Here is a 16,782-nt window from a genome sequence, read left to right on the forward strand (position 1 = left end):
TATACATGCACGTCGTCTTTAATCGTCGAAATGTTAGCAAAAGCTGTTTTATGCTCAGAATTAAATAGCTCTTTACTTTCTGATTTCAAATTGTGTAGCAAATATTTAGCGATGCAAGCTCGATGGTATAAAGATTTAATCTTAAAATTATCACTGAGTTATTTTGTAAGTCAGATCATTGTAGGAGATATATGTAGCAACACTCAATACAAGTTTGCTCCTCAGAGGATACCTTATGAAGTTGTGTAACTTGCTTATAGGCTTTATACAATTGCAAAATATACAGTCAAACAGAAAAATCAGAATAAGTTGTAGATCTACTGCCCTCGTTGGTATATGAGAAGAGACTGGTCGTTAGAATTGGTACATGTAGTACAAAGTCTTTGTACAGACAAAACTTACTTTTGAAATATTTATAGCAACTCTTATGATATTTTGAATTTTCAAATGATATGTTTTCATTTTTTTTATATTCATCGACCAGTCTTCTGTAAATTTCATCTTTTCGTTTTCCCACTGCGGCAATACAACTGTATCTTCGTTTAAGTGTTTAACTGCATATTTTCTCTGTAGTAAATATATGACTGACTATGTATCTGTGTCAATTAATGGATCGTTTTTGCTTTTTAGCATAGGAAGGGTTTGATTGTAAACTGGACAGTGAAAATTTGACACGACTCGGAAGATTTTCGACAATTTTCCGATACGGTTCCTTATTTAGAAAGGGGTGAATTCTACAGAACTCAAAAACTATGTTTTACTTTGATTTGATCTTAATTTCGGACGATTTTATATCTATTTAAGCTACACTGAAGTTAAAGATTGAAATAGAACCGTTTAAATATGATTTATCGTACTCTAATAGCACTATTTAGTACACGGAAATCGACTAATATATTCAGTAAAAACCCGATAACGAAATAGATAAGGGATTCCGGAAACGATAGTGATTTTACCCAACATCATAAAATTACAGAAATTCGTGATTTTAAGAAATGTTGAGATAAAGTCTTGATCTTGAATGAAAAAACGATAACTGATGAGTTATTTGGTGTGTTCTAAAACGGATAGAGTTCAAAAGCATTTAATAAAAAAATAATTGTAGATCCAAAAAGATCAGGATTATGAAAATTTTTGTACAAAATGTCAAATATTTAGAAGGAATGCAAAAGCATGCGGACTTACAGTTGTAAATATTGTTTTTCATTATTTTAAGAATCTAATTTACTTAATTATTCTGTCTAAAAGAAGAGATACTACTAATTTCTTTTGCTTGAAAAATATGTCGTTATGGCATAATTTTCAACTAATTTCTGAAATAAACGTCAATTTTACAAAAACTGCACCGTACGATTTTGTGACGACCGGGCAAAAATCAAAGTTAAATCATTATTCTTTCATTTAAAGTAGAAATTATCCGTGTGTTAGGTGGGTGCATTAAAGTCCTTAACTAGACGTCTTTTTCAAATATTACACTCGCCTATAATTCAATGGCCTCCGACAAAGTCACTTCCGCTCCCGGGAAGAAAGGTAAGAAACGTACTTCTTCTCGTAGCAAGAAAGACAATTTATCAGACTTGGAAAGTCGTATGATAGCAAGAATTGAACAACAGGACAAGCAAGTCAATTCTATGAATGATAAAATGGGTAAATTATTAGATTTACTTCAAGACAAGCGTACTGACACCGGAAATGAAGTTCCAAGGTCAGAACATGAGTATCAAAATACGGTCACAGTCGAGGCATTTAGTGCTGCTCGCAGACCTCTTATCCCGTTGAATAGTGCTATTAATGAGCACCAAAATAGCGGTGATGATATTGACACACTATCTGTTCGAATTTCGGATTCGGAACGTCAAAATAGTGGTTTTTTATTCAGTGCAGAGGGCTCTGAGAATTCTAGAAATTCTGATCATGAAGATGTCAATACTTGTGACAGTAGATCAGTGTTAGTTTAATCTGGTGAACATGACAGGTTCCAGAAATATTTAGGTAACAGAAATGAGAAATCTTGTGAAACAGAGAAGCAAGATAATTCTGTGAGTCATACACTAGGTGACAAGTTTGGTCTAGATGCTTATACTTCGTTAAAGACTGAGAAAACGGGTTTAGTGTTAGAACAAAACCAAATTGATGTTTTACGTGGTTCTTGGAGATCAGAGACTCCTCACAAAATCACTAGTTATAAGGAAAATTATAGACTAAGTTTCCCAATAGATACAAGTTGTCAAGAATACTTTAATGTACCGACAATGGACAATACAATAGAAAGTTTACTGATGAAAAGATATGGGCCAAAGGCTGCTTTTGGCAGAGTCCCAAGTTTATTTACTAAGAACTTAAAGTCACTTGAAAGGTTAGCTTATCAGGGTCAAGTTGCGGCCCGCATGGGATTGATCACGACTTGTTATTTGCAACAAGCAAGTGGAAATTTATTGGATAATTTAACATCTGATTCGCCAAATTTAGATAGTGCAATTCAGAATGTAAGAGACATTTTTGCTTTGTCAACCAAAAGTTTAGATCAGACGGCGAGAACTGGAGCTTTTCACCACATGATACGTCGTCGTGCTACCATGTATGATACAGGTCTAAATGAACTTAGAGACTATGCTAATACAATTGTGACTTTACCATTAACAGCAGATGGTATATTTGGTTCACAGTTTGATACCAAGATGAAAGAGAAAACTGACAGAAATAAACAATTAGCTGAAGTTTTACCTGATAATAGAAGAGTTACACTTGGTTCACAGTTGGGTAAAAGAAAACCAACGGCTACAGTTACTTCAGAGTCAACATTTGTAAAAAAGCCTAAATTTGACAGTAACTTTAAGATACCAAAGAAGAACTTTGGGGAGTTCAAGTCATCTGGTAAACAGACACAAGCTACCAAACCATGGGTAAGTTCTTTCTCTAATGTGAAGAAAAAGTATAGTTCCTGACGCCAAAAATCTAATGTTGTTGCCTCAGATACCAGTGGGAGGGAGGTTAAAACATTTTATTCAGGAATGGGAATCAATAACAGACGATCAATGGGTACTGAAAACTTTACAAGAGGGTTTGAAATTAGAATTTCAAGAAACTCCTCACTTGACAGGTATAAAACACACTTCTGTCAATGCGAGGAATCTACCTATTATTTTAGCAGAGGTAGAAGATTTAATAGAAAAAAATGCGATAGAGATTGTACCTCAAGCAGAGATACATCAAGGTTTTTACAGTACACTTTTTCTGGTTCCCAAGAAAACAGGCGATTTAAGACCTGTGATAAACTTGAAACCTCTCAACCAGTATCTGAGGAAGCAACATTTCAAAATGGACACTTTAACAAAAGTCTTGAATCTAGTAAAGCCCCAAGACTGGGCGTTGTCTCTCGATCTGAAAGATGCATATCTCCATATTCCAGTTCACAAAACACACAGAAAATTTCTACGTTTTTGCATACAAGGCAAATGTTACCAATTTGTAGCTCTGTGTTTCGGTCCTTCTCAAGCACCTCGAGTGTTCACAAAAATAGTTACTGTAGTAGCAGCTCATCTGAGAATCCAAAACATACGTCTAGCAACTTATTTGGACGATTGGTTGCTAGTGAATGCTCAAGAGAAAATGCTAATTTCAGACAGAGAGAAAACACTCAATCTTCTGATAAATTTGGGATTTATAGTAAATCTTCAAAAATCTTCTCTTATCCCATCACAAGAGATCACTTACATAGGGGCATTATTCAATTTCAAGAAGGAGATAGTTTCTGCAACTATGGAAAGAATTTTAAAGTTAGAAATGTTAGTGATAAGCATAATGAAGGGACACAATACAACAAGAGATTATCTAATGTTGTTGGGTTTGATAGCGTCTTGCATAGAATTGATCCCCAATGCACGCCTTTATATGAGGCCTATCCAATTACATCTACTTCATTTCTGGAAACCATCCACCAGAGATCTTACTTATCAAATTCCATTTACTCAACACCTAAAAGATCATTTGAATTGGTGGTTGGACAGAGCAAACACTACCAAGGGCAAATCATTACACCAGTGGTCGGCAACCCTCACAATAACAACAGATGCTTCAAAGACAGGGTTTGGGGGTCACATGAACAATCAGATTTTTCAAGGTTTTTGGTCGGTTCAAGAACAGAAACAACACATAAATCTCTTGGAATTGGAAGCTGTAATTCGAACAGTACAACATTTCCTACCACAATTACAAAATCAAAATGTGCTACTCAAATGCGACAACACAACAGTCGTTCAATATGTAAACAAACAGGGGGGCACCAAGTCCATACACCTTTGTTACAAGACATGGTGTCTAATGAGAATGGCTATTCAGAACAATCTGACATTCAGAGCAGCTCACATAGCGGGGAAATTAAACGTTCTTGCAGATCATCTGTCTCGAAACAAAATACAACCCACAGAGTGGACACTGAACAATCAGATAGTTCAATCAGTGTTTGCAATGTGGGGAGAACCAACAATAGATTTGTTTGCCTCAGTACACAATCACAAGAGACCAGTGTTTTGTGCTTGGATACCTCATCCCAGTGCTCTAGCAGTAGACGCTCTGTCGATATCATGGGAAAAAATGTGGGCATATGCATTTCCACCAATATGTCTAATTCCAAAAGTACTAAAACACATGAGTCAATTCAATTGTCGACTAATTCTGATAGCTCCAATGTGGCCAAGAAGACATTGGTACACAGAGCTTCTTCAAAAATCAGTAGCAAGTCCAATAAAACTACCAATAAGGCAAAATCTTCTTTATCAACCAAAAACAAACATTTACCATCCAAATCCCGAAGTGTTCACGCTAACAGCCTGGCTGCTCTCCACAAAAATTTCAGAAATAAGGGATTTTCAAGAGAAACTAGAAAGCTTCCCAGAGCATCATGGAGATCTGGCACACAGCAAGACTATGCTTGTAAATTCAAAAGATTTCATAGTTGGTGTAGTGAACGGGAAAAAGATCCCTATGCAGCTACTTTAGCAGAATGTGCAGATTTTTTATCTCATTTGTACACTTCAGGTTTACAATACCGTACTATAGCAGGTTATAGGTCAATGTTATCGTCATTGCTATCTCCAATAGATAATGTTCCAATTGGGCAACATCCCTATATTATTAGATTACTTAGAGGGGTTTTCAATTCTAGACCGCCTAAAGTAAATTTAGTCCCAGAATGGGATTTACAAAAAGTGTTGGACATGTTGCAAAAGTCTCCTTTTGAACCTTTATTGAAAGCTGATATTAAATGCTTAACTTATAAAGTGGTTTTTCTTATAGCAATCACAACGTACAGGAGGTGCTCAGACTTACAAGCATTGAGGATAGGAGAGGGGTTTGTGAATGTTCAGAAGAAAGGACTTGTTTTCTTGAGACCAGGTTTATCAAAACAAGATAGACCAAATCATTATGGAACTAAAATTTTTGTGCCTTACTTTGAACACAATAAAAAATTGGATCCTAAAAGAGCCATTGCGATTTATTTGAAACGTACAGAAGAAACAAGGAAAGATGAAGGAAAACTTTTCTTGTCAACGGTTAAACCATTCAAACCGGTTACATCACAAACAATTTCTAGATGGTTAGTGAATACCATCAAAATGGCATATGAAAATACAGATTTTAAAGTTAAAGCTCACAGTACGAGGGCAATTGGACCTTCATGGGCCTTATTTAATGGGGCTAGTATGAAGAGTATTTTAGAGTCCGCTGACTGGTCTACTGATACAACTTTCATCAAGTTTTATTTGAGAAATGTGGATGTTAAGGTTTTATGCTGATGTGTATATAACAGATTGTTTTTAAAATCATCAAAAAGACTGATATATTTTGAACTGTAATGTGCAGTTCGAAAAAAAAAAAAAAAAAGATAAAAAGACTAAAGAAAAGAAAAAAAAAATAAAGACATTGTAAATATTGTATAGTGTACAGAAGAATGTTTTTAAAAATGAACAAGTGGTATAAAGTAAAGATTATACCCAGGATGAAGAGACGCAGAGCCATAGAAAATTACCCTACCACCAGAGAGGTAAGGCTTTGTAATCTATCCGTATGTATATTTCTCAGGTGGTAAGTAGAAAATGAATGAAATGAAATTCTAAATTTGTTTTCAAATTCAGATTTTATGAATGAAGTTTTCTACTTACCACCTGATAATTACCCACCCAACCTCCCCACGTAATTTTCTATAGTAGTAATAAGGTTACTGAAAAAATAGAAAAAAAAAAAAAAAACTGGGGTACAGGTAGAGTAAAGCATGTAGGTGACGTAGTTCCGGTTGGAAGTATCTCCGTCATCTAGATGTTTTATTTTAATTGCGAAGTCTGGACTGGTAAGGAAAGTAATATCCGTATGTATATTTCTCAGGTGGTAAGTAGAAAACTTCATTCATAAAATCTGAATTTGAAAACAAATTTAGAATTTTATGGGAAAAAAAGGGTATTTTGCTCTGTAACACGCTTTTAAGGGGAAATGGGTATTTTAATTGTTTTATCAAATTTTATTGGGGACATTTTTACTGTTTTTATCCAAATTTAAATTGGAGATATTTTACTGTTTTTATCTAAATTCTAATAGGAAATATCTTATTGTTTGAAAAGGGACTGGGTATTTTATTTTCTGTTTTGTCTCGTGTAGTTTCTATTTTCTTCATCAATTCTATAAGTTTAAATATTGAAATTGCTGCCGTCTAAAATTTAACAGGGTTAACAGCCTTTCTTGTTACTGTTTATGTGCTGCTTATTTATAACTATTGTAGCACTTCTCAGTTACTAGATACAGTTGTAGCTTTTCATCAGTTTTAGAAGCAGCTCAGTGTATCCTGTCTATTTCGGATTGACACAAGAATGACCAGGTTGTAAGACTCCAAAGTTTTTTTGATGAGTGTTTTCTCTTGTGATGGCAGGTGTCATCTGACCTTGACCTCATTTTCATGGTTCATTGGTCAATGTTTAGTTTTCTTGGTTACTGTTAACTTTATGTGACAGTTGTAATAAAGCTTTGTATTAAAACTAGTATATTTTTGTTCAGGGACCAGCTGTAAAAAGGACGCCTTCGGGTGCAGAAGTCTTGCTACATTGAAGATCTTTTGGTGACCTTCTGCTGTTGTTTTTTCTATGGTTGGGGTGTTGTCTCTTTGACACATTCCCCATTTCCATACTCAATTTTATTATATTTAGGACTATCAAAATAAAATCAATGATTAGTTAAGAAGGCAGGACATTTCAGTGTGTGCACTCTTGTTAAGTTATTTTAGTTGCTTGAAGTTGAAATTTAGGTATACCAGAAAATGTTTTTTAAACAGATGTTGGGTTGAGTGCCATTTTCAGTTTTAGGCATACAGTTGTTTTTGATCGGGTATTTATTTTTGTAAACTAAGAGGACAGATTATTCATTTTCTGCACTATTGAAGCAAGATTTTTCATTTTATATGAATTTGGTTAAATATACTTACCATGAAAATACATTTATATTATATAGAATATGTTTGCTTTCACAACATGTTCTCATCGCAATTAACTAGGTGATTAAAAATTACATCCATGAGATGTACTCACCTACGTCATAGTTCACCTGTGTAACATACACTAGCTTTAGTTTTAATTTTTGCGTTCAAGAGAACGCATGTTTCTCGTCGGCAAGGATTTTTAACAGTTTACTGTTGAAAATCCTTATGTTTTATAAAAGACATTATTTGTTTTCGGAATATCGGTATACGATTAATTTAATGTGAATCAGAATACAGCGCTTCTGCCAAGTTTCTGATATGCACGTTTTCGTCATTTTTACAGCTTACGAGTCTGGAAATACGACGACATAGAAAATTACCTTTGTTTAGCCGCCATTTTCAAACATTAAATCGGGTCCGAGGAAAGGCAGAATTTAGCTGTCAAAATCGGACATGTTACGTGAGTGCTACGTTTTTAAAAAGATATATTTTTAAACGGATGTTTATTTCTTTTTTCACGCTCAGCTGACCGGATTTTTCACTGCATTAGAGCAATGCTACGAAACGGGTCGAGTGTAAAGTTTGGATAAAGTCGATTGTTTACAATTTGCAGTCTGTACACGAGACTGTGTAAACACATCACTATATTAAAATCAGAATTGGTATTTTGACCAGATCTGATTGTTTTTCATGTGGAAAACGTCCGTATGGGAGCGTATACCACTATTGTCACTAGAACCTCAATTGGTTCGATTGTTTACAATTTTCAGTCTGTTACGTGTACACCTGGTACACGAGACTGTGTAAACACATAACTATTAAATCAGAATAGGCATTTTGACCAGATCTGATTATTTTAATGTGGATAACGTCCGTATGGGAGCGTATACCACTATTGTGACTAGAACCTCAATTGGTTCAATAAATTTCAATCAGAAAAGGAAATCTGCCCATTTCTGATTGTTTTATTTGGAAAACGTTCCATACAGGGAGCGTAGACCAACAGTGATACTGTTTTAACAGTTGATAAATACATCACAATCAGAATAGGGATTTTGCCCACAACTGATGATGTGTTTTTTGGTTAACCTTCCATTCAGGGAACATAAACCATATTTATTGAAAATAAAACGTGCTCAATGGATCACTATAGACTTGAAAAGAATAGGGATTTTGCCCAAGTCTATTTGATTAATGTTGACATGTTTCATACAGAAAACATAGAAACTAGAACAACATGCATGATTTAGAATCTATAAGTTGCATTCATTCTAATAAAATACAGATTTGATATCTTACATAAAATTAAATCATAACTATTTATTGATTGCACATTGATATTTATGGAGCATAGAATTGCACGTGGATGATTGTTGCAAATAAAATAAATTAGAATCAGACTAGTGAATTTAAGTCCAGGTCTATCTGACTTTTCTAGACATCCTTCCACCGAGGGAACATTATGTCTCCTTTTATTATATTTTAAAACAACACAAGCATAGCTAATATTTGGTTGCACATTGTTTTTGTGATGAACCAACAGTTTAGTCAATTAACATATTTGCTCATATTGAAAATATATTGAACAAGTGTCTGGAAATAGTCAAGACAGATATTAAAGACACTAAAATGATACATTGTTATCTAGTACAATACAAATGTGATTGTAGTTTAAGCATACCAATACATACTTCTTTTAAATATGTCCAATTTAAATCAGGACAGTAATTCTAGAAGCCTGAAATATTTTTCCAGAACAGCAAATTGCTGTAAATATTTAATTATTTTTTTTACTGATAAATAATTCTCCAATGATCTAACAGACATGGAGACAGTAAGAATGGAGCACTGTTTTAAATACAGTTGATAGCTTGTGACAACTCTTTTTACTAATATTAAATTTCATGGTCAGTTTACTTATGACAAGAAGAACATGAATATTATAAGTATGAACTGCTATAACCAATTGTTTGTTTTTGTCGGCAGTAAGGAAACAAAGGCTTTTATATGTTTTTATGTAAACATTAGATTGTCTATTGAATAAAGAGTTTAGGGGATGCCATGATGCATTTCACAAAGACTCATTCAAGGTAATGGCTTATATATTGATTACATAATTCAGAGTGTACATATTTATTAAATATAATATGTACTAATTCTGTTTTGTTTTGAGTACACAAAAAAGAGGTGATAACGTAAGACTTAAGAGACTATCTTACCCTCACTATATGGGAATCACTGTCAAATTATACATATATCTTCCAATCATGAAAGCAAAAGGAGTTTGGATGTTCTTTTTAAGATAGAAAATTATGCCTTAATTTACATCTTAAGTTTTCTAAGCAATGCCAACAGATGGGCAAGTTTTCTGCTATAAGGATTCATTCATTGGGTCTGTTTTATTCTTAATGTGAGATTGGTAGAACCCAACAGTTTATGCAATGGCTACACATTGTTTTTCCTAGAGTTAAATATTGATTCAGAATTCTGAAGTATAGAGGACTCAAATATGCTGATTTATAGAAACAAGATTATCATTAATTTAGATCTTGTAAAAAAATTAGTAAAATATTGGTAAATAAATAAATAAGATTTAAAGCATTGTGGATGCAGGATTTATTTAAAATGCTAGACATGGTCTAGGAAATCGAAGTAGTTCTCAAGATTTGAAACTATCTATTATACAGCTCTTTATATAAACCTTTTATTTAGTCAGTCTTTACGAGATGCAGAAAAAAAAGAAGAGTTTTTTTTTTTGGAGTAACACATGATGTACCAATATAAACATATACTGTAATATACATACTTTTCAATTGGTTCTCAAATTTTAGCACCAGTGTAGAAGCAGTTAATCTAACAGCAAAATGTAGGAAAAGCAATGTATTTAAAAGACTGATTAATAGTTAGCAAATAGCTTTCAATAGTCTAAGAATAGTACATGGAAGTAAAATATAGTATGATAATTCCATGATTATATCAAATCAAATGCGAGACATTTTCTTAATATTATACCTAAATATTAAAATGTCACTGTTTATTTTTTATTTTTGCTCATTATAAGCATAAAGTTACAAAAATCTAGTCTGGTCAAAGTCAAGTTGTGTATTATCTATATGCAGGAAGGTTTTCCGAATGCATGTGATTTTAACCTCGGAATTGATGGTAATTATTCACTTTTCAATTTCCATATTACCAGCCAGAATAATATAAATATATAGCATAGAGTTAGTATCTTATGCAAGAATATGCTACACAAAATTGAAATGTGTTTATTTTAAACAATTACTTTGAATTTTGATTCAATTTTGTTTTGAAAGATGTGATTATTTAAATCACATTAATTTTGTTTTTGCCAAATCTGGGGACAAATGCAAAATTCTTCTGAGTGACTAAGTTAACCACATGACTGGGTTGAAGTCACAAAATACTACCAAAAGCTGTTTGGTTGATATATATTGAATCATATCAGAATGTATAGGATTCAGATGAGGTGAACCAAGACAGAAATAAAATGAGCATTTTTGATAGTGAAACCATTTCTGAAATAACTAAGAACACTTAAGGATACTGCAAGTTAGTACAAGTGTTTTCCATATTGCCAAACAAGTGTTTTTCTTTAAATACAACTATTGAACTATATTTGACAAGTTGCATTTTAGTATTTCTGATAGCGAAATAATTTCTGAAATTAATATAAACAATTATCAAGAGCAACATACAAGAGTTGTTCATTATGTCAAATTTTTGTTTTCTTTAAATTTGGAACTGTACATGGCAAGATATTCTAGAAAGTTAACCGTTGTCAAATGTTAATTAGAAATATCAAAACATTTTATTTTAGACAGATTTTTCATAGCTGGAGAAAATCATCTGTTAGCATTCTTTTTGGACTTATAAGGACAACAATCATGGCTTTAATTCAGCTCAACATCCAAATGTTCTGTGGAAGCAGTATATCAATGGAAACATGTATACTGAAACTTTTCCACTGATTTGTCCATTTCTGTATTTTTACACTTGAGTAGTCCAATACAAAACAAAAATATTGGTCATGGTTGAAATGGTAGACATTGTATTCAAAGGTTCTACCACTCATAGAAATTTTATCAGATTTTTTAAATTTAGTCAGTTTAGAGAATTGTCATTTTACAATAGTACAAGACTTCTCTTGATGAAAATATTTTATTCTAAATCTATAAAATATTAAAAGTAGTATATCTAGCAGAGAAGCAAATTCTCAGGGACTATAACTTTAAAAAAGTTTAAAGATTAATCCAGATTTAGCATAATCATGAAACAACTTTGGTTTGAGTCTTTAATAAACTTTGATTGTATTAAGGACACCTATTTACAAAGTATATTTTAATTGATTATAATTCTTTAATTAAGTAGAAAAGAATTTATTTCCAAAGATGTGATATTGATCAGGTTATCAAAAGATGACAGCAATCATATATTCTGTTATTATATTAACATAGAGAAAACAATGGAAAGTTATAGAAAGGTAATAATGTTTCCAAATAAACTTAAGTTTCAAAGTGGAAAGTAATGAAATTAAGGTTGGATTAGTTCTTGTCGATTTGTACAAGCAACAAGAACAACCTATTCAGAAATAAATGCTTATTTACTGTTGCATAAATATTACAACACATTTAGCTCATAATGAAGGAGCTTTAATATAATTATTTCTATACTGACCTGCAGATTATTTATTCATCAGATATAGAAAGATGGGGTATATATACATGTGAGTGCCATTGAGACAACTCTACATCAAGTCTATTAATTTTGCATACTTGTATTTATACAATCTGCAAAGTTTGCCATTGATACATATAGTTATGCAGCATAGCTTCATTGTATAATAAATTCAGTAATTTCGGTTTTTACTAATATCCGTATTTACAAAATTTAATGGAGTTACTTTTTAAAAAATTTCACATAATTTTTTATATGTTGAAATTGTATGTGTGTGAGAGAATTTATCCTCCACCAAATGAAATACTGCTTGTTAATCAGTAAATATTCTATATAATATAAATGTATTTTCATGGTAAGTATATTTAACCAAATTCATATAAAATGGTAATTTTTGAAATCTCAAGAAGAGATTTTATATGAATTTATAGGGTTAAATATACTTACCACAATCCACCACCACCCCTGGAATAAATTCAGTTTTTTGTTCACTTAATTGAAATTATTCAATTAAACGACAAATTAAAACTAAAGCTAGTGTATGTTACACAGGTGAACTATGACGTAGGTGAGTACATCTCATGGATGTAATTTTTGATCACCTAGTTAATTGCGATGAGAACATGTTGTGAAAGCAAACATATTCTATATAATATAAATGTATTTTCATGGTAAGTATATTTAACCCTATAAATTCATATAAAATCTCTTCTTGAGATTTCAAAAATTACCATTTTCATTAAAGCAAGGGACTGATTATTCATTTTCACAACTATATTTATGATATTCGAAAAAACATACAATTTTGAAATGATTTGTTTATTATAAATGTTACATGTATAGTCAAGTGATTATATACCATTTAACTAGAATTAATCATCCTCCTCTGCAGAAATGAATCTTTGTTTTAAGGGTTTTGGAGCCACTGAAGGTCGAAGAAGCTATAGAACAAAGGATGCAATTCATGCTTTCTTGGTGTTCAAAAGACCCTTTCATAATCTGAAAATGCAGTTTTAATAATTTTTTGACAATATTTTGGTATTCTATATAAATGTATAAATTCAGTGAAAGTTGACTTAATTTTCTAGGGACAACATCAAAAGACCAATGTGCATGATAAAAGCAAAAATGGAATTCATATAGTTAAGTCTGTGGCTGTTGTTTTCTCTCTCTCTAAACTTATGATCAAAGACAAATAAATAAGAAACATTGATCTCGAAAAATCAGGGCTACATGTACATCTGAGGGAAAGCATGAAATGTAATTACGGCCCTGTTAAAGGTTTCCTGAGAATATAATACCTCATTTTAAATGAAACCAATTTTCAGCCATTTCAAGTATATTTAAATAAACTATACTTTCATTGTTAAAAAAAATTTTCTGTTGGAAATAAGATGAATTTATGAAGAATCTGGTGCCATCTCATACTTTCGATTAGTTATTTTCGAAACATTGCAAGTCAGGTAATTTATTTTCAAACTACCACAGAACAAACTATTTATTTTTGTGATTATCAAGGCTGAGATTTTCAAAATCCTCCTGCCCCCCCCCCCCCCCCCCAGAAAACAAATGGTTGTCCCCTTATCTGTTATAATTTCTATATTAAATTTTTTTTTTTCGACTTGTCGCAAAAAAAAAAATGCCTGGAAAAAAATCCATCCCCCACCAGAAAATCAAATGGTTGCTGCCTTATTTCTATTTAGCACTTGAACTATTGACGTCATACATCTATCACTTTTCCAATGTGACTTCCGACATTTTCTCTTTTAATGGAACCTCTGCGATGTCCTGTAAATGTGGACAAATAGTGATTAGGTGTATTCATAGAAATGATACTTTACATTAAGGATTATGTACCCATCTGTTGATTCAATGTTAAACATATGGAAAGGACAAGGTATGATAAGCCTTTAGGGCTATTGTTGGTCCCCTCTCCAAATAAGTTTATATTGATATCAATGATGGTCTTAGTAAAGACACTTGAAAAAATAATGATTTTATTGTGTTCCGGTGAAAAGAAGGTTGCCTAGCAACGGTTTATATTAAGAATGAAAATTATCACATATTAATTGCTTTATGAGTACAAATTTAAATATTTGCAAATAATATTGTTTAACCAATAAGAACTTGAAGTCACAAATGAAAATACTCTTTGATTTTGTTTACTATATGCTTAAAAACAACCTTGGCAACAAAAATGTTGCCTAGCAACGGTTAAAAAATTGGTGCTTGCCCCTCTTAAGTATGAATTAAGCAGTTGTTTGAAGATTTTTCTTTCCATTTGGTGTTTTATTCCAATATTTTTTCAAATACATATTTTTTATTCTTTACAAATTCCGTAGTGAGCATAGCAACAGCAAAACATGTTTGAATTAAAGCTAACTACAAATCAATTAGTCATTTTATTGAACAAGTTAAATTGAATGCAATGCAAATTGTCTGTATGTGAACATGTTTAGTTAGAAATGAAAACTTAGTTCAATTGTAGGTCACTACACGCTGATCATCAAATAAGCTACATAACACGTGCATATCAACCAAGCAATAAAAGGTTCTTTATAATTTTTGAAGTATGAACTTAGTTATTTTTTAGGAATATACTTTCTAATACGGCGTTACACTATAATATATATAATATCTTTATTGCAAAATTACACCCATGAGGGTCAAGCAATACAATGAAACAATAATTTTATACTATACAATGCAATACAATGAAATACAATGTAATACAATGAAATACAAAATAATACAATACTATATATGGAAAAATAGAACATTAGAGTTCAATTATAAATGTATGTGTTAAAAACACCATCATAACCTTTCCTGACACGGGTCTGACTCCCTCAGTTCTAAAGACTGTTTAATGAAGACTCCAATATGACAAACAAGTTCAGGGATGGGGTTTAGAATGTGTTTAAGTTTATTGAATGCATCAAGATGCTGAAATAATGGTACATAGTCTTTTAGATAAACAAAAAGATTAGAACGCAAAGATATGTTAATGTCACAATACAAAAAGAAATGATATTCGTCATCTAAGACTTCACATTTTTAATATAAACATCTAGATTATCATTATTGTTTGGACGAATTCTATATCGAGTATAGAATCCCACATCTTGCTTAGCAACAGCAAACATTTTTTTTTAAAATTGTAGACCACTACAGCACATTTGTTTCAATGTGAAGGTCTTTTCATTAAAACAAGAATATATAATTTAATAATTTGAGATGAGTTTGAACAGTTTTTTAAGATATTTAACAGTTCATGGAATGAAAGAGAGGGGACTGCTTGTACCACATACAGACATTGTGTTGAATAAAATGTCTAATCCAGGCAATTACGAATTAATATGATGCAGGGGTTAGAATGTGAATGTGTCCTCTGCATGGGTACAAAACCTATGGTGAATTAGAAATGACTTATCAAGGCAAAAAAAGGGGGGGGGTATAAATCATTTTTGGAGTTATTAACGAGGCATTAATTGACCTAAGAAATTAATCATATTGTGCAGTCAACAAAATGGCATAGCCTGTAAGAACATATTATATGGTTTAATGACAATGACAATCATTTAACCATGAAAGTAAAAGGTCAATTAATTGGACCTAGAGATCAACGGTAAATGTCATAATAATATTAGACTGTTATGATATCTGAGTCATGTCTATACACTGTATGCCAAATATCATAAGTCAATGTATAAAAACTAAATAAGTGTTGACCCGGACAAGTGTGTATGAGAATAAAATTCCAAAAAAGAGGAAGAATAGTTATGTTTAACATAATGTATCCATTCATTTCATCTTGGAAGCCAGGGAAAATTGACAAAGACAAGTCAAAACTGAGTACAGAATAATCTGATGTTTCTTTCACAATGAAATGGGGCCCTTTATACGTTAGAAAAAACAATTTAAACACCATTTGTTAACGATAATATTTATTATTTATCATTATTTCAAGTATTATTTCGTACATATGCAAAATTAAGGCAACAAAAGTTGTAACTATACAAGATTTAAGTTTAATGATTGCTGTTTTTCATGTAACAATAACGCCATGTAACCGTAGCCTCAGTAATTATTGTTCCATTCGTAATTAATCGGTTCCTTACCCGACTTTGCATTCCGGCATTTAGTCTCCTATGTAACAATAATATTTTTATTATTGTTACATTTCCATGTAACCGTAGCCAGTGCCATTAAAGTATGAAAAAGTGTCTAATACGTTATAATATAGATAACATATTAGCCTGCTAGATTATAACAATGGCATCGGTTTTTTTATCATTCGTTGGGAGGAACACAAATCTATGGTGCTAGCATAAGGCAGCTCAGCTTAACTGCCTAAAAATAAAAAAAAATCTCATGTTTCTGACGATTTATAGGATTTCTACACACCCTTGGCTTGCCCCTGAAACATCACCTTTAATTTTCCCCTCCTTTTGAATTTCTCAGTCAACTATACCAACTAACATAAGGTCCCTACAGCGAACTTTTCAGTATAAATACCCCTGGGAATTCGACTTTTATTACATGAAATACCAGAGATTGAAGATCGAGCTATTTTAACTTCGTTTCAGACACAATCTTTAAACCTTAAAATGAAAATGCAC

General features: G+C 32.1%; 1 protein-coding gene across 1 annotated transcript; it reads left to right on the plus strand.

The window, feature by feature from the left end:
• Nucleotides 1-1,488: 1,488 nt before the first annotated feature.
• Nucleotides 1,489-6,445, plus strand: LOC139500917 (uncharacterized). The gene is made up of 2 exons (XM_071289818.1): nucleotides 1,489-2,903; nucleotides 5,296-6,445. Exons 1-2 carry the CDS (start codon nucleotides 2,253-2,255, stop codon nucleotides 5,335-5,337), a joined length of 693 nt encoding a protein of 230 aa, XP_071145919.1. The 5' UTR covers nucleotides 1,489-2,252; the 3' UTR covers nucleotides 5,338-6,445.
• Nucleotides 6,446-16,782: the final 10,337 nt, after the last annotated feature.

The sequence above is a fragment of the Mytilus edulis genome, chromosome 13, assembly GCF_963676685.1.
Source record: "Mytilus edulis chromosome 13, xbMytEdul2.2, whole genome shotgun sequence".
In the NCBI taxonomy this organism is placed as follows: domain Eukaryota; kingdom Metazoa; phylum Mollusca; class Bivalvia; order Mytilida; family Mytilidae; genus Mytilus; species Mytilus edulis.

Coding starts and splice junctions, on each gene's coding strand:
- LOC139500917 (XM_071289818.1), top strand. CDS start 2,253: ATGGACAATACAATAGAAAGTTTACTGATGAAAAGATATGGGCCAAAG. Junction 2,904..5,295: donor CACAAGCTACCAAACCATGG/GTAAGTTCTTTC, acceptor TTTTTCTTATAG/CAATCACAACGTACAGGAGG.